The 26,494-nt window shown below is 35.6% G+C and overlaps 1 protein-coding gene across 1 annotated transcript in view; it reads left to right on the top strand.

The window, feature by feature from the left end:
* Positions 1-26,494, top strand: part of LRRC7 (leucine rich repeat containing 7) — a 572,997-nt gene that overhangs the window by 453,705 nt on the left and 92,798 nt on the right. The window contains exons 21-23 of the mRNA XM_054482958.2: positions 1,491-3,171; positions 7,333-7,473; positions 16,398-16,517. Coding sequence (XP_054338933.1) covers positions 1,491-3,171; positions 7,333-7,473; positions 16,398-16,517 — 1,942 coding nt within the window. The remainder of the gene's footprint in view (positions 1-1,490; positions 3,172-7,332; positions 7,474-16,397; positions 16,518-26,494) is intronic.

Below are 26,494 nucleotides of genomic sequence, written 5' to 3'. Positions count from 1 at the left end.
GTGTTTAGAATTCCCTCCTTTTGTTCCCAAACGTTTATTTTCAGCAACTTTTTAAAAAATGGAATCTTCTTAATTTTGGGATTGTATTCGGCACACAAGTGGCATAGAAGACAGAAGGGGCAGGTAAGCAAATGTTGTTCGCCTGGGACTGCCAAGAACAGATGAATCCACCTTACAGGGAGAGGCCATTGGTTAAGGAAGACATGGTAGGACTTAACAGGATGAGATGGTAGAACAAAAAATTTAAAAAATAAAGAAAAAATGTGTTTGCCCACTGATACTTATTGATGAGACATGGATGTTTTACCATACAAAATGGCATTATGAATTAAAATAAAATGCCAGTAAAACACTTATGTGTCTGGTCCAGAGTAAGTGTTCAATAAATTTTCATTGCTATCGTCATCATAATTTTATCACCACCTGGAAAAGTCAGGATGTATTTTAAAGTACTTAATCTTTTCAAAATGCCACCTCCTCTATATTACTCTAATTTTACAGATGAAAAAACAAAAACCACACACAGAGCACAATAAAGTGACTCAATAAGGCAGTGTTTTCCCAGTTCTAATTCCATTTTGTAACTTGTTACTATGTTTTACACTACAAATAGCAAATTAAAATTGTTATATAGGTAGTCAATAACTTTTACTCATATTTTACTGATAATATTGCCACCGTTGGCAATGTCTTCTTTAGTAATTCATGAGTGACTTTTCGTATTCATTGATGCTCATAATAAAAATCTTAACTCTTTCAGTTTGTAAATTCATTATTTGCATTATTTCAGCATCTGCTAGAAATAACATGGTCAATGGTGCAAACATGTCAATGATCTAAAGTCATAATATAATTTACATTCTACAAAACATACCTGAATATGCTCCCTATACAATAGCGTTTAGTGTCTTCAAAACCTGACCTTCAAATAAAAGTTATCTGAAGACAATTTAGATTCATTAGATACACCAAGCATTTGTAAAAAAGGTACTCTCAGCCAATAGTTTGAAATGTACCAAATCAGAATCTCCAGGAATGGGTATCACAAATCATATGATTCTAATTATCAGTCAGGTTTCAAGACCATTACTTAAGAACTACATATTTCCTTCACTGATTCCTTCAACAAATGTGTATTTAATACCTACTATGTGCCAGGCATTAGTCTAGGCCTGCAGAGAAAAAGATCTCTACCATTGTGAGTTTACATTCTAGCAGAGGACACCATACAAGATACAATACACATAATAGATAAATAAACTATATAGTATATTAGAAGGTGATTATTACTAGAAAAAAATAAAAGTTAAAGCAGGGTAAAGGGATGGATTTTTAAAATATGAAATAATAATACTATCTTAATCATAAGTCAGGTGAGGATTATTGATCAGTTAAACAAAGGGTGATGGCCTTCTTTGCTTCTTGTTCTCTTTCTGCCAAAGACCCAACTCTTCATCCTTTTCAATTTCTTCTTCCCATTGTGTTCACAGGATTGCACCATCTTTCCCACAGCCTCTTGATTCAAAGCCATTACTCAGCCAGCGGGAGGCTGTTCCCCCAGGCAATATACCACAGCGTCCTGACCGGCTGCCCATGAGTGATACTTTCACTGACAACTGGACTGATGGCTCGCATTATGACAACACAGGGTTTGTTGCTGAGGAAACCACAGCTGAGAATGCCAACAGTAATCCTCTCTTGAGTTCGAAATCTAGAAGCACATCTTCGCATGGACGCAGGCCCTTGATCAGGCAAGACAGGATTGTTGGTGTTCCCCTGGAACTCGAGCAGTCTACACACAGACACACACCAGAAACAGAAGTGCCTCCTTCCAATCCTTGGCAGAATTGGACCAGAACCCCTAGTCCGTTTGAAGACAGGACTGCTTTTCCTTCCAAATTAGAGACCACCCCTACTACCAGCCCATTGCCTGAAAGGAAAGAACATATAAAGGAATCTACTGAAATACCTAGTCCTTTTTCTCCAGGTGTACCATGGGAGTATCATGATTCCAATCCCAACAGGAGTCTTAGTAATGTCTTCTCTCAAATCCACTGCCGCCCGGAATCTTCTAAAGGTGTTATTTCAATTAGCAAAAGCACAGAGAGGCTTTCCCCCCTAATGAAAGATATCAAGTCTAATAAATTCAAAAAGTCACAGAGTATCGATGAGATTGACATTGGTACATATAAGGTGTATAACATACCATTAGAAAACTATGCTTCTGGGAGTGATCACTTAGGAAGCCACGAACGACCAGATAAGATGCTGGGACCAGAGCATGGTATGTCCAGTATGTCTCGAAGCCAGTCAGTCCCGATGCTGGATGACGAGATGCTCACCTACGGAAGTAGTAAAGGGCCACAACAACAAAAAGCTTCTATGACAAAAAAAGTCTATCAGTTTGACCAAAGCTTCAATCCTCAAGGATCAGTGGAAGTGAAAGCCGAAAAGAGGATACCACCCCCTTTTCAACACAATCCCGAGTACGTGCAACAGGCCAGCAAAAACATCGCCAAGGATTTGATTAGTCCTAGAGCTTACAGAGGATACCCACCCATGGAGCAAATGTTTTCATTTTCTCAGCCATCTGTGAATGAGGATGCTGTGGTAAATGCCCAGTTCGCAAGCCAAGGGGCCAGGGCGGGCTTCCTGAGAAGGGCCGACTCCCTGGTGAGCGCCACAGAAATGGCCATGTTTAGAAGGGTCAATGAGCCTCATGAGCTGCCCCCAACTGATAGGTACGGCAGACCCGCATATAGGGGAGGGCTGGATCGCCAAAGCAGCGTTACAGTGACTGAGTCCCAGTTCCTGAAAAGGAATGGCAGGTATGAAGATGAACACCCTTCATATCAAGAAGTGAAAGCTCAGGCGGGAAGTTTTCCAGTTAAAAACCTTACCCAAAGGAGGCCATTGTCTGCGAGAAGCTACAGTACAGAGAGTTACGGTGCCTCCCAAACCAGGCCAGTTTCAGCTAGGCCTACTATGGCAGCTCTTTTGGAAAAAATACCATCTGACTATAACTTGGGTAACTATGGTGACAAGCCATCAGATAACAGTGATTTAAAGACGAGGCCTACTCCTGTGAAGGGAGAGGAGAGCTGTGGTAAAATGCCTGCAGACTGGAGACAACAGCTGCTTAGACATATAGAAGCTAGACGGTTAGACAGGGTATGTCTGGCGTTTCTCTGTAAGAATATCCCTCCTGCCTTTGGTGTTACTTTATTGGCATTTCTAAGCACATGTAGTGAAGCATGAACTACATGAATGAATTAGATGATCAGTATTTTGTTTATCTTTATATTGTGGGGAAAATGGATCATAATAGTTTTTCATGGCTGTGGCTAAATGCTCTTTGAGAGTTCATAACCTGCAGGTGAATTATTCATCAAGTCTAACCCAAATATTGTTAGTAAGAAAGAATTTGACTCCATTAGAGGGGATGGTGCTTCAACTGCTTTCTGGACATCAAGGCAAAATGCCTCTCCTAGGACGCAAAACTGTTCTCTAGTGACCTAAAGAGTATGATTTTTATTGAACCTATAAAAAGTGGATATTTCCCCTGTTTCTGAATGGACTCACTTATATTAAAGTCAGGCCTAATTTGTTTATAAAATTTGCACGTAGTTACTGCTATAGGACTACTAGTTATTATTTCTAATGAGCAATAATTTTCCCAGCAAGAAACAGAAAAATAAGCAGGGATTAAATGCCCTCCTACACATTATTTTATTTAATAAAAATCCTGCCATTTAGAATGTTGGTTTTTATATAGAAAGAAATGTTTAAATTCAAATTATACTACAGACAACAAAAATAGATGATGTCTTTATGAAGACATCAAATGTACAAATTAGTATGTATATTGCAGCAAAAAAGAAAATTAATTCTAGTTCAGTTAAAAATTGAGTCACAATAGGCGAGGCATGGTGGTTCACGCCTGTAATCCCAGCACTTTGGGAGGCCGAGGCGGGCGGTCAGGAGTTCGAGACCAGCCTGGCCAACATGGTGAAACCCCATCTGTACTTAAAATACAAAAAAAATTGGCTGGGCGTGGTGGCGCACGCCTGTAATCCCAGCTACTCGGGAGGCTGAGGCAGGAGAATTGCTTGAACCCAGGAGGTGGAGGTTGCAATGAGCTGAGATCACACCACTGCCCTCCAGCCTGGGTGACAAAGTGAGACTCCATCTTGGAAAAAAAAAAAAAATTGAGTCCACAATAAAGCATGTAATATACAGAGATCAGGGACAGAAAAAAAAAATCATATGATGCCTAGAATTACATTTTGTTGCCTGTTCAAATCTCTCTAAGAGAAACCTGGTACTCATTTGCTAGAACTATCTTCAATTGACCATCGTCATTCAGTGTACTTTGTGGCTTTTAGTGTAGAGGGCTTAATGTGCTCTGCATTGACATTAGAATCTTAAAGATCCTTTTTGTGAAAATGGGGCTTTTTGTTCTCATTTTCTAGGGCTGAATGCTCAGTGTAAATTGGGGATCTGGGTAATAATATACTATCGCATTGTCTCACTCAATAGTTTTATTATTTTATTTGGTGTCCTGCTAAAAGCACAGGTCACTGCATTTATTATGTATTTCTTTAATACTGAATTTTATGTTTACAGGTTTACTCTTTTCAAATGATTATATTGCTTGTAGGTCGTGTCTACATGACAAGAAAACAATTTTTTTTAGGGAAAGAGTGAACTAATAAATGTGGGTGTGGGTATTAGTTTCTCAATGTGGAAATTGGTTCTGCCTTGCAAAATATTTCATCAGAATGTCTGTTTCAAATAGGTTTGCTCAGTCCCATTGAAGGGAGCCTCATCAAAGCCTCATGACTGGCTGTCAGTGGGAGACACCTGGTCGGTTGTCACCATGCCTTACCTCAAGTATACCCTCCATGTAGACAGATAACTTGGAGGGCGAAAATATTTGGGGCCAAATAATACAGTACAGTTTGGGAACTCTGGCCTCGTGTAGACACGACCATACATAACAGGGTAAGATGCACTAGTCAAGAAAGGTTATAAGAAGCTTTTTGGAGCATATGTACAATGACTAGTAATTTGAGGCAACAGAGGAATGAGTGAAAACAACTAACGAAAAGGAAAAGATAAAATTCTAAGCATTTGGTTCCATCACTTAGTTACTGGTGTCCCAGATCAATGGTTCCTCTCCTTTGACCCCAGCGACTGAAAAGTAGGCAACTCCTCTAGATGAAGCAAGAATTTTAAGCAGGAATATAGGGTTAGGGGAGAGAGATTTGAATGAGCAAAAGTTTGGAGGCCCTGCCTATCCCAGATAACAAAAAGCAAACTCATGTATTTTTCATTGCTATGATGACACTTCCCTTCTTAGTTGATCTTCATATAACCTCTGTTTGTGTACAGTTTCCTAGGTGTCTTTCATTTTTCAAAGCAATTTCAATGAACATTCAATAGCTTCTCATTTAATTCCAAAAAATTAACTTACCTTAGAGTATTGCTTTGAGTCATCAGATCCTAGAAGCTCTTTCTTTTGTTTTCTCCAAGTCACATTTCTTTCTGTCTTTCAGCTGAGTTCCTGAGCTATTCAGGCTGTATCTTTCATAAAACTTCCCAGCTACTGAACAAGATGAATTCAGGGTACTAAAGCACAGACTTATTATGTAAAACCAGTTTCGACATAGCTGTGCTACTTAACATTCTGTCCAAAGGCAGGCTGCACCAGAGAAATAATGTGCTTCTTTCCCAGTGAAATTTAATTGAGTCATTTGAACCCTGAAAATCAAATAGTTACACAAGAAATTACAAGATCTCTGTCCATTCCACATAAAAGACAGTTGCCTAGAGACTTGGACATTGGATAAGCTTAACAGTTCAACATAATGTTGGTGAAAGATCTAAGTGTTGACCTTGAAGAGGCAGCTCCAAGAACTACCCTAGATAAAAGATGCTTGTTTCCTCTTTTAGTTTAACCACAAGGCCCATGCTTTCACTGCAGAGCCACACTATGACAGGGAATTTAAAACATGAACCCATATGTCTGAGACTGCTTCTGTTCTGCAGAAGCTGAGAGAGTACTAGACTGGAGGAATTTTAAACCTTAAGGAATTTTCCAAGTGCTAGATTGAGATGTTCAGTGTCTTTTTCAATTTTGGCATGGTGACAATGGAAAATCTCTATATGAAATAATAATGAATTCATAACAAATATGATTGGTAGACAAGCACACCATCAGGAGTATAATAATCTTTCAGCTTCACTCAATGAAACTTTGATGCTAAAAATCATTACTTTGATAATATTGCCCTCAGAATAGAATAGCTGCCTGCTGTTAATGTTCAGTAATATTTGGCTTATAAAAAGTGTGCTAAGTTAACTTCTGTGATTTTTTTTTTCCAAAATGAGAGAATTACTTAAAGGGGCCAAATGCTGTCAATGATTACATTTCCATTGTAGATTGAAGGAGGAGATTGTACTGGTGGAAACAATTTGATAACAGGGTATCTAAAATTTTACATTTAATTTTCAAATAAAGTTTTATAGGAAAAAAATTATCTATCAGTCACTTAAATGCAAATACCACCAGAGTGTTCTATAGGTATTTGTATATATTAGATAATTAGCATTAATAAATCAATAAATTATAATTGCTTTAATATTACTATGAAATTTCTTTAGTTTAAAATATAATTTTTAAGAAACAAAAAATAGAATATTTGGATCCACATAAACTGTATTTGATTGGTTTAGCTGAATTAATAAGCAAGTTCAATCAAGCCTATGGTAAGCTCAAATGACATTTTGACCAGCTGTTTTTCTGAGTTGCTGTAATTATGCCTACAGACTGAGCAATGAAGGAGACTGATTTTGGCTTTAACATTGCAATGCACTAGCTTAAGACAGAATTAGAAACTAATATTTGTCTTTCACAAGTGATGATCTCACAATGTGAAAGAGAACAAAGATCTGCAGCTGGTAAAATTTAAGATCTCACTGTTCGAATTTCTAAATGAATAGACTACCACAGACGAATAATACTTGTCCAAAGTCACTACTATCACGATGTATAAGAGACAGAATTTATGACGTTGAGTTAGCAGCAGATGTAAAACAGAATGTATCTTCTTTGCTTTTTGTCTTTTCTGTAGTTTTGGATGGTACTCATTATGTGCATAACTAACACTGTTTACTGTATGCTTCTGTCTGATCAAGTGCATGTTTTTTAAAAAAGTTACTGTTTGCCTGCCTAAAGTTAAATGTTATAAATTTAAACATGTTCATGTAATTTATCAGTTTGTTGAGCATGTGTTCACACCCTGTCACATGATTATTTCCTCTACTCAGAATGCTGCTTACAAACACAATACAGTTAACCTTGGCATGCTGCCCTATGGAGGTATTTCAGCAATGCATGCAGGCAGAAGCATGACTTTAAACTTGCAGACTAAGTCTAAATTTGATCATCAAGAACTACCTCTTCAGAAAGTAAGTATGGACTGCCCTACATGTGTCAGCATACCAAAGCCAATTAATGTTGTTTGTTCACTTAATGTGTTTAGGCTGTACATACAACCCTGCTTACTATAGGCTCCTATGAGTCCAAAAAGCACAAGGGCAAATAATGTAGAGCCTGAACTCTTAGCTGCTAAATGAATATTTGTAGCTGGACTGATTATCAGGTTCCTGCTTTTTGGATTGAGCTTTGCTTTTTGGATTGAGCAGGTACATGGCTTTTTGTGTTGCTTCAAGGTTCATTTTTCTTAGTATTCATTTCCTTTTTTCCTCCTTTGTTTTTCTTTATTTTGTGTTTATATATATGTTTTTTACTTTTTTGGAGATAGTCCTATCATCCTGGTGATGCATTCTGAGAACAGAGCTCAAAATTATTATTGGATTTCCATTGATTCTTTTGAAAAAGACATAGATTCCTAAATTAGGAGAATTAAGTAGCTGGTACTTATAAGTGCTTCTTCAGCCCATTTTTTTGCAGGAACTATAACACAGAAGAAAAATATGAGAAACAAGTTTGTGGCTTAGGAAACTAGGTTAGTGGAAAAGTAGCAAGTTTGCATGGTATTAGATGAAAATGTAGGAACACTGAAAGGGAATATACTGAAAGAGGAAACATTTCCATTGTTAAAGGAAAATTTCTGTTTGTTTAATTCAGCCAAAACTGAGAATGCACATTTTACATTTAGATCGATTAATGCCTTCTGTCTTAGTTACATTTTAGTGGAAACCAATGAGTCATTTTCACAGTATGTCATTATGCCTATATATTTATATAGTCATTAGCCTAGTAAGTTTTTATGAAAAAGCAGTGCAAAGTAGGGATAATAGAATGACAGTAACTTCTAAACACTTCTTCTCTCTTAATAAAATGAATGAACATTATGATTCACCCCATCAAAATCAGGGTCATAAGACCTCAAATTCCTGTTTTATTGTTAATCTAGTTTTTTAATAACATTCCCAAACTGTGGACGGTTTGGTTCATACTGTGAGTAGAATAACAAAATCAAGAAGACATTTATAGCCACAGCTTTTTTATCACTCACCATAACTTTAAAAAAAAAAACACTAAATTGAAAACTTTTGAATGTTGTTTTTGCTGTGCCCAGTCTATACTGCAGGACCAGTGGAGTGCTGGTAACTTTCTCTCCAAGGAGAAAGACAAGGCCTTGATTTGTGGTATCTGCCAATGTCAGCAATATAAATACTCTCCCTATGGCTAATTTCAAGGTACCAACTTAATGTCACTGAACTTAGAATTGGGAAGATTCACATGCAGTTGACTCTCATGAGCCAGTACAAATTGGCTCCAACATACCATCAGCATGACTATTTTTACTTGAGTTGCTACTTTAATGGAACCTGTTCTTCATGTCCTCTCAGATGCCCAAGACTCTCATTCTCTTCCCTAACAAAACCAGTTTTCAAAAAGACCTTGAAACTTAACTGCAGTAAGGAATAGATGAGATATCACAACTTTAAATAGGCACCTTTCTTATAGGGCTTGCTAATTAAATATAAATCAAACCTTGTATTAGTCTGCTCTCACACTGCTAATAAAGACATACCCAAGACTGGGTAATTTATAAAGGAAACAGGTTTCATTGACTTACAGTTCCACATGGCTGGGGGGCCTCACTATCATGGTGGAAGGCAAAGGAGGAGCAAAGTCACATCTTACATGGCAACAGGCAAGATTGCTTGTGCAGGGGAACTCCCATTTATAAAACCATCAGATCTCGTGAGACTTATTCACTACCATGAGAACAGTATGGAGGAAACTGCCCCCATGATTCAATTGTCTCCACCTGGCCCCACCCTTGACACATACAGATTATTACAATTCAAGGTGATAGTTGGATGGGAATACAGCCAAACCATATCAAACCTTTAAACTAAAAAAATGGAATTTCAAAATTCAGTAAACAAATTAAAGAGATCTTGGCATGATGGAAGCTATTGCCTGAACCCCCCTGAAGTTATATCATATGAAGATGCCCCTATTTTGCTTAATTTTTGGCCATATTTACTTATCAATCTGTATGACAATATAGATATATACAGTATCTGAAAATGCCAATACACTTGAAACAGTGTTTCCTAACATCTAAATTACTCTCCAGATATAAACTAGGTATCACTGTATTAGCATATTAATTTCCTGATGTCATTTGGGGTACCCTAGAGAATGGACTCACTATTACTGTGAGCTCTAAGAAGAAATAATACAGAGTTGTATTTGGGGACTTTCAATAATCCTCAATTGAGCACAGAGATGACCAAAATGAATTCTCTTTGGAAGCTACATTAATTGCAAATCAAGAATCATTCAAGTATGGAAAGACTCCACCTCAAAATAAATTATCGTCACTATTTTATTATCTGCACCAAAAAAAGAAGAAAAATAGAGAAGGCAAGGGAGGAAAAAGATACATAGGCAGGGCAAGTAATGCATTACTCCAAAAGATTTTATGATCTAAAACTTACCACTTTTAAGTGCTATAAACTTTAAGCATTTAGGCATCTGGGACAGCTTTCCCACCCCATCACCAATGCAGGAACCTTATCGGGCACTGGATAGTTTATCAGCTGCAAAAATACCTCGGGTTCTGCTTCCTCCCACGAATTCCAGTCTAAGCCTCTATCCCTTCACTTTTGTACCCTGATACGTCTCTTGTACAGAGCTTTCATTTGAAAATTTGTTAGGTTTTTCTGCCACACTCTAGAGTCAAACTCTCTTTAAAATGCAGTCTCTCCAATTATTCCTCCTGGGCTCCACTGACCATTGCTAACAGGTCCCACGATTGAGGTTCAATTTCCCGGAACCCTTCTCCCCAGGAGAGGAGATAGGCAAAAATTACTTAACTTTGATTTAGAAATGCATAAAAATCTGTTATAACATGTTTATCTTTCTACTTAAGATAGTAAAAATTACCGTCTCAGGTCCTTAAGACTTCTTTGCAACCCCTAAATACTCATTAGCCATAAGAACTGCACTAAAATATAGGGTAAGACCAATTTATAAACAAACATTTTCAGTAAATAAAATTCACATAAATGTTTCTTCTCCTGTGGAAATTCTGGAGCTGTCTCTTTTATTCATAAAATTATTGAATGATAATACTGGCTATCTATAGTTAGATGCTGTGGCAAATGACTCTGGGGTGTCCTAGAAAGAATGAACGAAGTTTCCTAAGGAATCTAATGTTTTCACCTGTTAGAATTTAAGCACTGGAAATGGAGTTGTAGTATCCATTTGTGCAGGTGCTGCTCTCCGAAGGAAACATGTATCCCCACCCTCTCTGTTTGCCAAGGCTTGCCTCTTGCAAATAGGACAAAGAAGAAACTTTTTTATATTTCTTGTCCCGCACCAAGGCTGTCTTTAAACAAATTTGTAATAAACTAATTAAAGGATATAATTATTTGTGAATGAAGCTTGAAGAACTCTGCACTTGATAAACTATTTACATAGTGAATATTTATATGAACAAAAAGGTAACACTCTTCAAGATTTTGCAATGTATTTTAAATATTTTTCATTTTTTCATATTTATTTGTCAGATCAAGTATGGTACATTTTTCATCTATTACAAGCTAAATATAGGCTTTCTATACTATAAAGAGCAAATTACATCTTCTATAATTTTATAGAACTCTTTAAGATATTAAGAAAATGCCAACAAATATAACAAAATTAGTTTAATAAATTTAATTTCCTTAATATATTCATTTATTTAGATGCTTACACTAATTTCCCAGAAAATTTAGTAATACTTAGGAACCAGAACATTTAGAACATACAAATCTTTTATTAAATTATAGAATTATTAGTATTTTCTATTGATTTTTTATTCATTCATTCAGTCATTCATTTATTCATTTATCATTTATTTACTGCCTTTCCAAAAAGCATATAAGGCAACTTTCCATGATGTTATTAATGGTTCCATGTGCTTCTTTGGATGTGTTTTATTTGTAATTAAGCTTAGCTATCGTCTTGAAATTTTATGTTGTCATAGAGAAATACAAATTGTAAAATGCCAGTTCAAACTACCATTTTTAATATCAAAATTAATGGTAGAATGGATAGATATTTCCACTGGGAGAAAAATAAAGACAAGGATTTATTGAGAATCTACTAATGTACCTGGTGCTATGAGGCACTTTAACTGTATTTTGTCTTGCAACTCATAAAACCCTCAAAGGACATATTTATCTCCATTGTATAGATGAAACTGAGACTCATGTGTCACACAAAGGAACTCACCTGTATTGTCACTGTTTCACTGTCGTAACTCCTGCACTTAGCATAGTAGTAGGTAGAATTTAAATCTGCTTCTGCCTGGTGCCCACATACATACTCTGTCTACTCTGTGATGATGCTTTCTCAAATGTTTGTAAAACCTAACATTTTCACAGAACATGACTCATAGGTTAAAAAGCTCTTCCATACGCATTATTACCTCACATCGTCTTCAAAATAATCTAGAGAAGTAGATATGATAGGATGGAGAAAAGAATACACAAGTAGAATATATTAACTAATCCAAAACATATCATGACCCCAATCATGCCCTGTGTGCTACAGGTTAGTGCTTTCTTAGTTAGCTGAGCTTAACGAATGCTAGTAATTATCTTGTGCTTTTTCAGATCCATTTGCATTTCCTGAGCACTCAGTATCACCAAGAATTATTTTTGGTAGCAATGAAAGGCTTAAGGTTATGGACCCAAGAAAATAACTCATTAATCATCCAGGCTACTGCAGCCCTAGACACACACAGGGCTGGGGAGAAAATCACTGGCCTTTCCTATCCCCATGTCTGCAGGTGGCCGGCTGCTAATATAAATAGTGTGGTCTCTTCTATAATGGATAAATTGATAATTTTCTCTTGTTCATTTTTTAATTTCTACCACCATAACAGCATACCATAGCATCCACTGCTTATTGGCTTATTGAATTAGGCATTAATATAAATTAATTATAATTTCAGGTGAGGGAAGGCTAAAATAATAGAAATATATGTAATAAATTATCATATAATTTTGCGTGGAAGAAATTGGCCTCACTATCTGTTTTACTAAAGTTGATTGAAATTAGTTAGTTGATATTCATCCTACCAGATTTTGAGTTAGAGAAATTTAGATAGCAATATTTGCACCTAAACTATTTTTAAATGTCTAATGTCCTTTCTTTCTGGATATATGCAAATGACTCAGTATCAGATAGTACCAACATTTGGTATGCATTTATTCACCCTAGTGCCAAGGCTTATTGGCTTATTTAATGCAGTTTTTTCTGCTGAAAGCAAAGCAAGATTTATGCTGCACCTCAGGGCAACTCATGCCTATAATTTCTATTGATTCTGCTGCATTTATTATTGGCTACCTGTCCCTCAAGAAAGATTCACTTACCTTTCTAATTATGAAAAAATCTTTCAGCCTGTAATCCAAATAAATTCTTATAGACAGTGACTAAATTTACCAAAATAATAATTTAGTACTCATGTGGAATTTCGTTATAATGGAATTCTGGTTTAAAAATAACTTGGGCATTATATTACCAACTTCAGATTGAAGCCCATGAAATCACTATCATTTAGATCCAAGCTTGGCATATTTTTACCTTTGTAATACCTATTTTTTCCAAAAGATATGATGGAAATGAATAATATAACAATAATTTCACTGGAAAAACTTTGGGGAAAATTGTTTTTAACAATTTTTACTGCAGATTTTTTGAATCTGTGGTAATGTCCTTTATGAACCATGTGCCAATTACTCAGCAAAAGAGATCCTTGTATTCTTAAGGGATATGCCCTGAGACCTTTGCAAATTGCCAAATTCTAATACCACTCTCATATAATTGTAACAATAAGTGTAATTTCACAAGCATACTGTACACCCATCAATTAGCAAAGCTGCTGTACCATCTAAGCTTATTTAACTCACTTAGGTGACTACTGTGCACACCCATATGTTTATACACACATATATACGTAAGAATACACATGCATGCGCTTACTCATACAAATGTGCAGACATATATCGATATAAAGAGGCATACATATGCATGCACATTTATGTCTCAGCAAAATTAGAAATTACTTGATCAAATAGACACTTGTGATCATTCATAGCAGTCAAAATTACGAATGTTAAATCCACAAATACCCACACTCATCTTTGGGCATAGCATCTGTTCAGCAAGACTTCTACTCAGCATTATTGCATGTCTTATCAAATACAATTTCTGATTTTTCACTAAATCACACCAGCCATTTTCTGTATTATTTTGAAATATTTAAAGACCTGCAGAATTTAGAAGCTAAGGAAATAGTGCATTGTGATGATTTTCTATGTTATTATCTTTAGTTATACATGATGAGGAAAATAAAACTCATTCTTACTCCTTAAAATACCCAAAGAAAATATCAAGAATTGGTACAAAAAAATAATTGAATTAATAGCTGAACCTCAGTTCAATTATTTTCTCTGGAATATTAAATTTCAACAGTGATAGCTTCATTTTTTTTAACATTTTTCAGTAGCTCCTTTTAGCCTTTAATAGAATTTTAACTGCTAAGCTACTCAATTTATAGACAATAGCTATACCCCTTTGGGAAAGAATGTGCACATGATTCTCTTTTTGGTCTTCACCACCACCACCACCACCACCACCAAATGTCAATAAATTGTTTTTAATGATCTTTCTATTTCTGCAGACTTAAGCCATCCCTAAGGTGTCTCATGTAAGAAAAACAAAAAGGCCAGAGTATTCTTAAAAGGAAATTGCTTTCAGGAATTTCCTCTAATTTTGCTACCTAGTGAAAGTATCTTTTTTAATGTGTCTGCATGTTTATGTTCCTTTTGGCCCCTGTAATAGAGACTTGGTGTGATTGTTAATTCTAATTTTATAAAGAAATAGATTAATTTATAAACTAGTGAAGTACCTACACCATTATATTAGGATTTTGACTAAAAGGATTTCGCATTTTTTTTTTAACACCAAAAAGAATTTTGTAATTCTCAGTTTCTCTGTAACTGGAACCATGTCTGGGTGGAGGAAATACAGATAGAGATGGGGAGGATATGGAGAAAAAGAAAACCTAAGTTAAATTCTGGCCACTTCTTAAAAATCTACATTGCACAGACCTGGCCAAATGAACATACTAATTATCCCACTTCACTAGCAAACAAACTAAGTCAGAAAAGACAAATACTAAAAATTCAAAAAGAAAACACTGACCAGTAATGCTTAACCCGAATAATTATGTTTTAACTCTTAATTTTAATTTTTATTTACCATATTTTAATATCTAGAAAAAATTGTGTATGGGCATATGTAAACATATTAATCTGGAAAAGGTAAACACTAGAAAAGCGATGCTGGAAAACAGACAGTCATTGAATAGCTACCTGCTAATTTTGAAGTAACACATACTTTAAACGTGTTGTCTAGATTGAATTTTTCAAATAAACACACATCAATTCATTCCTAACTCAGGAGCTTAAATTCAGTACATTTTTTCTCTTTTTTTTTCATACTTTTTGATAGGCTTATGAAAAAAGAATTCACATAACCGAAGAACAAGAAGAAAACTGAGTTAATTTTCATTATATCCATTAGATCCTAGGAAGACTTCATCTAGTGTCATAATAAATCCTATTTTAGAATTTTTCCAAGCAATGCTTTTAAAAAAATGCTTGTGGTCAGAATGCAGGTAAGGAGGTTCTATCATTGTTTTTCAGAAGAGAACAAACTAAGACCACTCAATATAACCAGATAATGCTTAGCAAACAGCCCATTTTTAACATGATTTGATGAGAATAGCCCAGTTCTCCCTTTCTAGGGTAGGAGGACAAGTCCTTACACAAAGTATAGCTGCACACTCTCTAGCTGGGCTTTATCAGTAGGGATCCTTTAGAACATGTGCAGAAAATGGCACAGGAAACACTGGAGTATAATAGCTCAACCACGGAAGAATTCCCTCAGGAAACCAAGCAGTACTTGTGTATCTTACACACTAGGGAAGAAAGGAGCCTTTGTGAAAATATATGTAAATATACCATTGTACATCCCTCCACTGGAGGCTTTCTGATGGTATGTGATTGCTTGCTATTACTCAGGTTAGAATATGAAATCACCCAAAATAAAGACAGGCAGGTATTAGTATTTGTTAAAAATAATAAGCATGAAATCAGCCAAAATAAAATATTTATGAAGTGTTTAAATTTTAATATGTATCATTTATATAAATAAATAAATTTGGTAATCAAAACAGCCATGATTTACTTACACTACGATTCTAATAGCACATTTTTAATAGCATATTTTTGATGCCTCCCCCCAAAGCTATTTGTTGATAACGCCATAGTACCATAAATCTTGCACTATGCCAGTGTTAGCACTATTTGGGTTTAGTGCAAGGCATATTCTCCCAGAATCAATACAACCTTATAAAATTTATTTTAGGTTATGGCTTAGAATATTAGAACTTATATTCTATGTACTATATGGTTTCAATTTCTATTCTAAGTGGTGAGATTATACTAAAATTAAGCAAGTTTTAAGTGCTGTGGTTTTTAACAATTGTAACAATTGGTTAATTTTATTCTGATTATTTTTATTCAGGTACTGTAAATAATCTAAATTTTTCCTTAAAATTCAGTAAACAACTCTAAGATGGTTATTTTAATTGCATTTTTCATTGCTTCCAAAAAGCTTTGAATTTACAGTTCTTACCCAGTAAATAGTATATAATATTTCCAGTTCAGGATGTATGTTTTTCTGCAATTAAACAAAATTAATTTTACCATGATCATTAGGGACTCTTTTCAGAAAACTATGGTAAACTTCTACTACATCACTAAAGAATGCCATACCATTTTTGCAATAGACCCCGTCCCAGCAAAGCAACATTTTAGACAATGGACAAGAAGATGTATCTCCTAGTGGCCAATGGAATCCTTATCCACTTGGGAGGCGGGATGTACCTCCGGACACCATTACTAAAAAGGTAACCAATTTTTAATTAACAAGACAAACCATGAACCTTGCACAATCTACTGCAATATATAATAAATATTTTGTGTCTTATCATAATTTCTAAGTTTGTGGTAACTTTAAGGTAAATATTATGCTACTACACGAGTTTGGTTAACTGTAAGTACATTGAAATCAATGGAAAATAAACACTGCCAACTGTTTAAAGTTGGTAATGAATGTTTACAAACAACATCCTGCAACCTCTCTACAGATACTCTTACCTCTTACCACCCACCTTTGAAGGGCACATATAGAATGATATGTGACAAGCTTCCGACTCTCTTGGCTTTAACAGTGTGTTGTAACCAGTTTGCATAAAAGAAAATTTGATTCACTATTTCTAAAGTTATGACAATTGATTCAGCAAACATTTAGCGAACAACTATATGTACATTGCTATGTGTGGAGCACTTGCTAGATATTGAGGAAATAAAAATGAAAAAGACAGTTTCTTACTTCAAGAGCCTTTTTATCTAGTAAGGTATGCTGAGTGATAAGTAGGTAATTATAATATTACATAACAGATCCCCACAACAGGAGTAAAAAGAAAGCCACAACTTGGGATAAGATACTTGCCACATATGTGAGAGAAGGGAGAATTTGTATTCTAAAATATATTTTTTAAAGCCCTTACAAATCAGTAATGAAGACATACAACACAGTTTTTTAAACTGGTAAAATACAAGGGGAATCAGGTGGGTAAATAAATACTAAAACAAAACTGAACCTTTCTATCAATCAGGGAAATGCAAAAGAGATGCCATTTACATTTACTAGACTGGCAAAAATTAAGAAATCTGAAAAATACAAGTCATTTGTAGGTATAAGAGCAATGGAAACTCTTTTAGACTTCTTATTGGAATATGAAACATTATCACTTTGGTAACAAATTTTCCTGCAAAGCTGAATATGCACATACCCGACATTCCATCAATTCTCCTCTTAAGGTATTAAACTAGAAAAATTATCATACATGTCATTCAGGGTACTTGAAATGTTTCCAATACCAGAAAACTGGAAAAAGCCAAATGTTTACCACCAGGAGAGTATGTAAATAAATTCTGTTAATTACACAAAGGAATATTTCAAAGCAATGAAAATCAGTAAACTATAATTACAATAATGTGTATTAACTTTAGAAACATAATTTGAATGGAAAAAAAGTTTCAGGAGATGGCATACATATGTAATACCATGTTTACAAATCCCAAAACAAGCAAAACTCAAAATATACTATTTAAGCATAAGTACATAAGAAACCTATTGTTATAAGTAAATGGTAAATGTAGTATTCAGAATTGTGGTTGTCTCTAAAGGTAAAGTAGGGGATGGAATCAGGGAGAAAGTGGATATTATTGCTGGAACTATTCTAATTCTGAAATTGAATTACGGTTCTTTACATTCTCTCTTTTTTTTTTTTTTTTTTTTTTTTGAGACGGAGTCTTGCTCTGTCGCCCAGGCTGGAGCGCAGTGGCGCAATCTCTGCTCACTGCAAGCTCCACTTCCCAGGTTCACGCCATTCTCCTGCCTCAGCCTCCCGAGTAGCTGGGACTACAGGGGCCTGCCACCACGCCTGGCCAATTTTTAGTAGAGACAGCGTTTCACCGTGTAAGCCACAATGGTCTAGATCTCCTGACCTCCTGATCCGCCCGCCTCAGCCTCCCAAAGTGCTGGGGTTACAGGCGTGAGCCACCGCGCCCGGCCTACACTCTACTTTTTAAGCTCATGAGTGTTCATTTTATAATTGTGCTTTGTAACCTACGTATGTATTACATACTTACATTCTTTGTAACTTAAGTGATTTTTCCCTTGATGACCACTTCAATGCTTTCAAAAATGCATTAAATATCAAATTTTATTTTATCCAAAATATTTGGTAATGCCACTGATTTACAGGCATTTATTTTATGCATGTTATTAATTTGACTATTGGGTAATATTCAGCACCACAGGTAAATATAATATGATGTGGTTAATGCTAAGATGGGATACAGGGCTATGACAGTACCTGGAAAGGGCACCTGTTTAGTGAGGAAACTAAGAGCAGTGATGTCAAATAAGACTAGAGGGATAAGCAGAAGCCAGATGATGCTGGGATTTATCCTGTGGGAAATGAGAAGGGGAATATAAAGTATTTTAAACAGAGAAAGGACATGATCAAATTTTTATTTAAAGAGCACTCTGGCAGCTTTTCAGAGAATGAATTAGCGAGGAGAAAGACTGGAGGCAATGGAACTAGTTAGGAAGATTCTATAGTAATTCAGGTGAAAGTCAATGGAAACAATGGGTGGTGGAAAGAAATGCTGTATTAGTCCATTCTCACATTGCTATAAAGAACTACCTGAGACTGGGTAATTTATACAGAAAAGAGGTTTAATTGACTCACAGTTCCTCAGGCTGTACAGGAGGCATCGCTAGGAAGGCCTCAGGAAACTTACAATCATTGTGGAAGCAAAGGGGAAGCAAGCATGTCTTCACATGATGGTAGGACAGAAAGTGAGAAGGGGGAAGTGCTGTATACTTTTAAACAACCAGATCTCATAAGAACTCCATCACAAGAACAGCAAGAGGAAAATCCACTCCCGTGATTCAAACACCTCCCACCAGGTCCCTCCTTCAACACATGGGGATTACAATTCAACATGACATTTGGGTAGGGACACAGAGCCAAACCATAACAAATTCATAGATCCAATATCATGATAAATGTTAGAGCCAAAACAATCTTGTGATTGGACATAGGGCATAGAGATAGATAAAAGTTCCAAGGTTGATACCCAAGCTTCTAATTTGGTCAAGTGAGTGATGATGTTCCATTCACTAAGATAGGAAATACAGAAAGAGTAATAGGTGGAAGTGGAGGAAGAGAGAAGAGTTTAGGTTTTTACATGTTGATTTGAGGTAGCTTTAAGGCATCCGAGTGGAAATGTTCCGTGGATGTTTGGATATATTTATCCTAAGTTCAGTGGAGAAAACTTAGCTTGAGATTCAAATTTAGAAATCATCAGAATATGTATTATTAAGCCATGAGTGAGGCAGAAGGATGACACAGAACTCCATGGAACACCAACATTTAAGACATGTGCAGTACATAGGAAGAATAGGCAGAAAAGAAATAATCAAAGATTGGATCAATACAGTGATTTTACTGCAAGCTGTAGAGAATTCAAGGGAAACATTGTTGAACTTGAAGGAAATACTTCACTAAGCATACGAAGTAGTTGAGATTTATACTATGCCTCAACTTTAGTACTTGGTCCTCTCTTATTAAATACTTAGGGTTTTATTTTCCCATTCCACTCTGCCCTCACGCTGTTGGCTCTATCCTAAAACTGGTTTCTCTCATAATTATAAGATTACTACCAATGACGATTGGTAATATGAGCTTCCTCTTTCAAATCCAGCAAGAGAGAGAAGCAAGCTTCCAGTAGCTCTCTCTTATGTGCAAAACCTTTCTTCCCTGAGTCTTTCAACAAGCCTCATCTTACATCTCATTGACCCAAAAGAGCTAAGGACTTCCCATCCTAGAAAAAGAAATGGAGTTATATGATTGGCTTTGGCTGATCAGTTGGCATAGAGTAGATGGGGCTCTCAATTTCAATTATGCAAGAAACATGTAAAGGAAAAACAAGGGAACATAGCACTTTGGAAATAGTGAGGGAAAAATGTTTTAAGGAGGGAATGGTCAACTGTCAAATGATGCACAAAAACGTCAAGCAAGATAAGTATGACTAAAGACTCCTTGGATTTAGCAACAAGGAGGTCATTGGTGATCTCAGCAAAAGCAATTTGCTTAAATGATGGGGTGGAATCCATAGGAATCTACATTAAGGGGTAAGTAAAGAACCTATAAAACTCAAGAAAGAAGTAATGTACTAAATGTACCATGTCTTCTTCCTACTATTATGATAAGCAGGTTCTGATTATCCCATATTATAGCAATTTTGCCTAAAATCTGAGATTTCTGAACCTATAAATAGATATGTCCACCTATCACCTCTCAGAGTAGAGAGAATAAGGACCACTTTAAATATTCAAATTTAGTTTTTATTATATATTGTATATTAGTTGAATAGTCAAATTACTATTCAGTGAGACTCGACCTAAGGAAAGAAAAATGGTCATGGGAGCATTAGCCTGGGCTGCAAAGTTTACTGAAATAGATGTGATCATTATACTACTAGTTACTGGGTTTCTATTTGACTCTACAATGACATTTTTAAAAGTTAATATTATTTTTGCAGTTGTCACGGAGTGAGTAGTTAGGCTAGACATAATGGGAATGGAAAGATAGAAAGTGAACTATAAATTGAATGGGGAATCAAAGGAGAATAAGTGGTGAAGAATTCTTAGCCAGTGTCCGATTTGAGTCTATTTCTCCAAGCCTCTGTAGATTTTTTTTAAAAAATCTTGTCTCTCTAAGCCATCAGAAACCACGGTAATGCTGTAGGGATTTGGAGGGAAATTATAGAAAGTCTTTGACTGAACTTGTGGCTCTCTGTTCTGGCTATCATAGATTTTTGGTTACTCATGGCCATGCCAACCAGTACTTCAAGCACTATAGAGAACAAATGTGGGTATCTTCCAAGCTGTGGATCCAAAACCTTAGACACATAAAGTAACTGGACAAGAAGTGTTTATTTCTCAGAATTTTGCTCCTGTATCTATTGTCCCTGTCCTGTGCACCTGAGAGTGGCAAAGTGATGGAAAAATGCCAAGAGTGTTAAATGCTGTCTTTTTTTTTTTAATGGAGTAAAAGTAGGTGGTAGATTTTATTCCTCTCTTGCTATGCAGTCCCAAACTCACAATTTTTTTTTTTTTTTTTTTTTTGGCAGAGTCTTGCTCTGTCACCCAGGCTGGAGTGCAGTGGCGTGATCTCGGCTCATTGCAGCCTCCCGCTCCTGGGTTCAAGTGATTCACACGCCTCACCCTCCTAAGCAGCTGGGATTGCAGGCATTCACCACCACGCCCGGCTAATTTTTGTATTTTTAGTAGAGACAGGATTTTGCCATGTTGGACAGCCTAGTCTGAAACTCCTGACCTCAAGTGATCTGCCCACCTCAGCTTCCCAAAGTGCTGGGATTGTAGGCGAGAGCCACTGTGCCCCGCCCAAAATCTCAAATTTTGATGTCTATTAGTATTAAAAGTTTAGGATTCACTGCTAGAAGAACATCTTATAGCTATGTAAATCTGCCACCCCAAAATTCCAGGCAGTATTATATGAATACTTTAAGAACGGCTGTTTAAAACTTTTGCAATTGCTGAAAACAGCCATGGTTTCAGAGGGAGAATTTGTATTTTAAGTCCTGTTACATCACTTCTGTTACTCCTACAGTCTATCGGATTATGCCACAGTCACTATAATCAGAATATTTGGTTCCATGTATTAAATCTTTACATAAGGCATTGTGTTAAATGCTTTAATGTATTTCTTTATCTAACTTTCACAGCAACTATATGAAGTAAGCACTATTATTTTGTTAAAGAAGAAACTCATAATCAGAGGTTAGGTTACTTGCCAAGCTCACCTGGGTAACTTATCATTTTATATTTCCCTCCTATATGTAACAGAAAATAATATGAAGGTGATATTATAAAAGATAAATGCAAAAACATGTTATTTTAAATTCAGACATTGCACTCTGATTTGGTCAAATCCTCCATAGGGATGACAAAGCAGTTTTGCCCTAATTCTAAAATGATACTCTTTTAAAAGTATTAGGAGTCTTACACACATTGAATATCTGTAAAATGTAAAATTAAAGGATGATATCTGCAAGGGTATGTTAGAATGATGGAGCAGAAAAACATTGCAGCCAAAAGGCTACAGTGACGTATTAAAACCAATGAAACCAAACACTTCACTTCTGGAATGGATAACCAAGAAACTATAAAATCCTAGCATTTTAAAATCTGAAAATTCTTTAGTAACAAAAGACTAGGCATTCAAAGGTCTCCTTTAGCATCAGTGACTCTTTCCGCCCTGAGTGTCTGTTCCCTCCCTGAGTGTTCTAGGTTAAGTGCATAATGACTTGGCAGTTGGAATAATAAAGATGGATAACAAGGGTCAATATCAGGATGGACACAGAGGAAGAGGAAGGCTTTAAAAATTTGCTGATTAGTCTTGGCTCACAAACTTACCTCTTATGCTGAACTTGCCTGTGATTTTCTCACATCTACAATGTCAGTTCAGCTATTAAGCACTTCAGAATTGCCAGGATTGTCATCTCTGAGACATGCCTAGGAATTTATCAGAAGAAGAAGAAACTAGAAGAAAGTGTGTGTGTGTGTGTGTGTGTGTGTGTGTGTGTGTGTGGTCATTTTCATGTTCTTATTATTCTTCCTTTACCCCACCCCACCCCAACCCCAAATTTTAATTTTTGCTTTTTCTAAAATATTTTTTTAAAGACTTTTTTATTAAGTTTCTCAGGAGGAATATTCATTTCTTATTTTAATTATGACATTTGTCGTGTTTTTTAATGTAATACATTTCAATGTTTCTGTAAAAATTTAGAAAGGTAAGATCTAAAATATCTTTTGAAAATCATAAATTGTTTTTCTGTCAACCATATGGCCAAATCATCATTTGTGCTTTAAAATAACTGGATCAAATTTCTACTGGGATTTTACTTGGTAATATAAGTCAGTCTATTATTAAAACTTTTCAGAAGATCAGAGTAAACCAATGTCATTTAAAATAAGTACAACTTATTTAAAAGATATTTAAAAGTACAACTTAAGAAAAATCACCTTAACCTATATATCTAGAAATTTAAATAAATACATTTTATTATTTTATAAATATCCAAAATAGATAATCATGTCCAGTTGTGGTGGCTCACTCCTGTATTCCCAGCACTTAGCACTTTGGGAGGCCGAGGCAGGCGGATCACTTGAGGCCAGGAGTTTGAGACCAGCCTGGCCAACAAGGCAAAACCCTGTCTCTACTTTTAAAATGTCAAAAAATTAGCCAGGTGTGGTGGTGTGCGTCTGTAGTCCCAGCTACTGGGGAGGATGAGGCATGAGAATCACTTGAACCCAGGAAGTGGAGGTTGCAGTGAGCAGAGATCATGCCACTGCACTCCAGCCTAGGCGGCAAGAGCAAAACTCCAACCCCATCCCCCCAAAAAAAATAATCATTAAATTACAGTCACTGAAAAGTAAATTTATTGAAATTGTTTTCCACTGAAAAGAAATATTGCTATCAGTACTCTGTGTATGTAGAACTGGAATAAAAGTAACTATAATTTTTGGTTTTTGTAATTTAACTGAGAATAGGCATTGTGCTGTTGAGGTCCCTTACATCAAAAGGTTGGGGAAAATGTAGCTTATTTAAATAGAAATAGAAGAAAGTCTGAAATAGATGAGAGAGAGATGATGATGATTTAAATATTGGAAAAAAAATAGATGGCAGAAAGTAGAGTAGATCATGAGGCTGTAAGCAAGCAAGTCAAGATGTGGAAGAAGCAGATATGAAAATCAACCAGGTAAACACTACATATAAGAGATGCGGAAATAGAATTGTTACTTATTTCCGTTAACCTCAAAGTCAAGAATATCTGTTCTGGTTTACAGTAAAATTGAAATTGAAAAATGATTCTAAAACCTGAGTGATTGTCAATGCTGTAACTAAATTCTCCTTTTGTACAGAAGCAAATATATCAAGTAGAATTGTTTTTTGCCTTAGGCTTTGTATTTTTTCCCTCCCAAAGAAATGCATGTTGTTAACAGTGAAGAATTCCCAGGAGTTGTGACTTTACTTCATTGGTCCATAAGCAAATGAGAACAATCTTCTCCATCACTAGGAGTAATACCAGTCTCAATCATCACTTCTCTTTCCCAAGCCTCATAAGCAAATGAGAACAATCTTCTCCATCACTGGGAGTAATACCAGTCTCAATCATCACTTCTCTTTCCTGGTTCTCTTTCCCAAGCCTCATTTTTCTCCTCCAAGAGTAGCAAAGTTTTCACTGATCAGAGTTAATGTTGTTTCTGGTAGACTAGGCAGTCACTAAAACTCAGAAACAAATTGGAGCTCCTTACAGAGAGTCATTCTCAATTCCAAACAGCTTTTTAAATGCTAGGAAAAGGGATCTTTTGAGTCATTAGATAGATGGAGATTCTCTGTTTCCCTCATCTTGTTCCCCTACCCTCCTTTTGGTGGTGTCACTTAGAACTTTGTGTCAAGCAGTATAAAGACTGCATTGGTGTCTGTGGTAACAGCATATTCTGCTGAGGCTGCTGAGGAAAAGTATCTTCAAGAGACAGCAGCCAAATGCATTCACTGTCGGTAAGCTCTGCCCAGAAACAAGAAATGAGTTCAGTGAAAGGCCAGATTGATTAAATCATATAATTATAATTTTTAATTTAAAAAATGTTTGGCACAATCTGTAGCCCCTGGAGAGACATTTCTTAAACAGAAATTATGCAGTTTTTCTCTTGACCAAAAGCCATTTTTTTCAGGACATAAAAAAGTGGAAAAGTAGGAAGATATCAAATGTGTCCAAATAAAAAGAGCCTTCATCTCCAGTGAGACTTTAAAAATTACTCTCTAGATCTACAGAAATGCAACCCTACTTTCCTTGGAGTTTTGGTATCTACTAGAAACAACCTAGAACTGAATTATTTGTGTGACTAATAAGTATCTACTCTTTAATTTCACCTCTGGTTGAAAAGGAACTTTTAAGTAGTAGTTACAATCATACCGGTCACCTGAGAGGCAGTCAACCACTGTCACACAAACATCCTCCAAGTTAGGACAGGTTAGGAGAAGGAGAGGTAGGTAGATGAAAATTATGCCTTATAGAACTTTTGATTAGCGGTCATTTACTGACAACATTGTCAGGCACCCACCAAACACCAATAGGAGGCTTTTGAGATTTCTGATGCTTATATTTAGTGATATATTAGTGATATATTAAGACACCCCTTTACTTTCCCTGCCTATCAAATCTATGCCTGTATCCCTACTAAACTTGTTTCACTATGGTCTTTATGGCGGTAACATTATTTATTGCTCTGAAACAGAATAAAAATGCACTGTTGAGGTTGTAAAAATTATATTGTGCAGAACAATCCAAAGAACAATTATATGAATATCTGCAGGCTCAAATCATGTTGCACTCCTTTTACGTAACTTTGCCAGTAATCTTATTCAGATGAATTTCATATACTCTTTTAAAACATATCCTAATTTATATATTATCATGTTATTTTTTCCAGAAAATCAATAGAGCCATGCCTTTTGCTATACTTAGGAAAATAAGACTAAATACGTCCAATTAGAGTCACTGTCCCCCCAGCTGAAAATTATTGATATAAGATAGAGATGGTATATACATATGTAGACTTGCTTGTTAAGAATTATTAGCCAATGCCAAATGAACTAAAGTACATGACCTGGAGGAAATCAAAAATTCCATGAAAATAAGACCTTTCAGAGGCAGCTCCATGACTTAGTAATAGCAGCTGAATCAGGAAAAAGGGTTTGAAAAAATCAATGAAATAATTTATTTAATGATTCATTTCAAATATGTATTTTGTTAATCTGAAAAGCTAGAATAGTATATTTCTAATTGATTTATTTTAGTATTATTTAATTCATAGGTGTTTTTAAAGCTTACTCTATTTCTATTGTTATTAGATTTGTTCTCAGAAATAATGGGGATAGGAGGTTGTGAAAATGTGAATGGAAAAAAATCTCTAACTTAAAGCAAAAATGACAGCTGAATAAAATATTGTTTAATTTACAGTCACTTTTGTATTGGATTTTTCTTAAGACAACGTTATTCTTTAACTCACAAAGCATACCTTTATTTCCTAATACCAGTGCAACAATACAGCTGTCTGCAGTATTGAAGGACATCACTGTCACAAAATCAGGGATTGTTCTCATCCACTCTCACTCTAAATTATTTCCTTAATAAAAGTGTAAACCTAGAAATGTCT

Source organism: Pongo pygmaeus, chromosome 1 (assembly GCF_028885625.2).
Source record: "Pongo pygmaeus isolate AG05252 chromosome 1, NHGRI_mPonPyg2-v2.0_pri, whole genome shotgun sequence".
NCBI lineage: Eukaryota > Metazoa > Chordata > Mammalia > Primates > Hominidae > Pongo > Pongo pygmaeus.
Note: the sequence above shows the minus strand (reverse complement) of the source record. Positions and strands in the feature narration are given on the sequence as shown.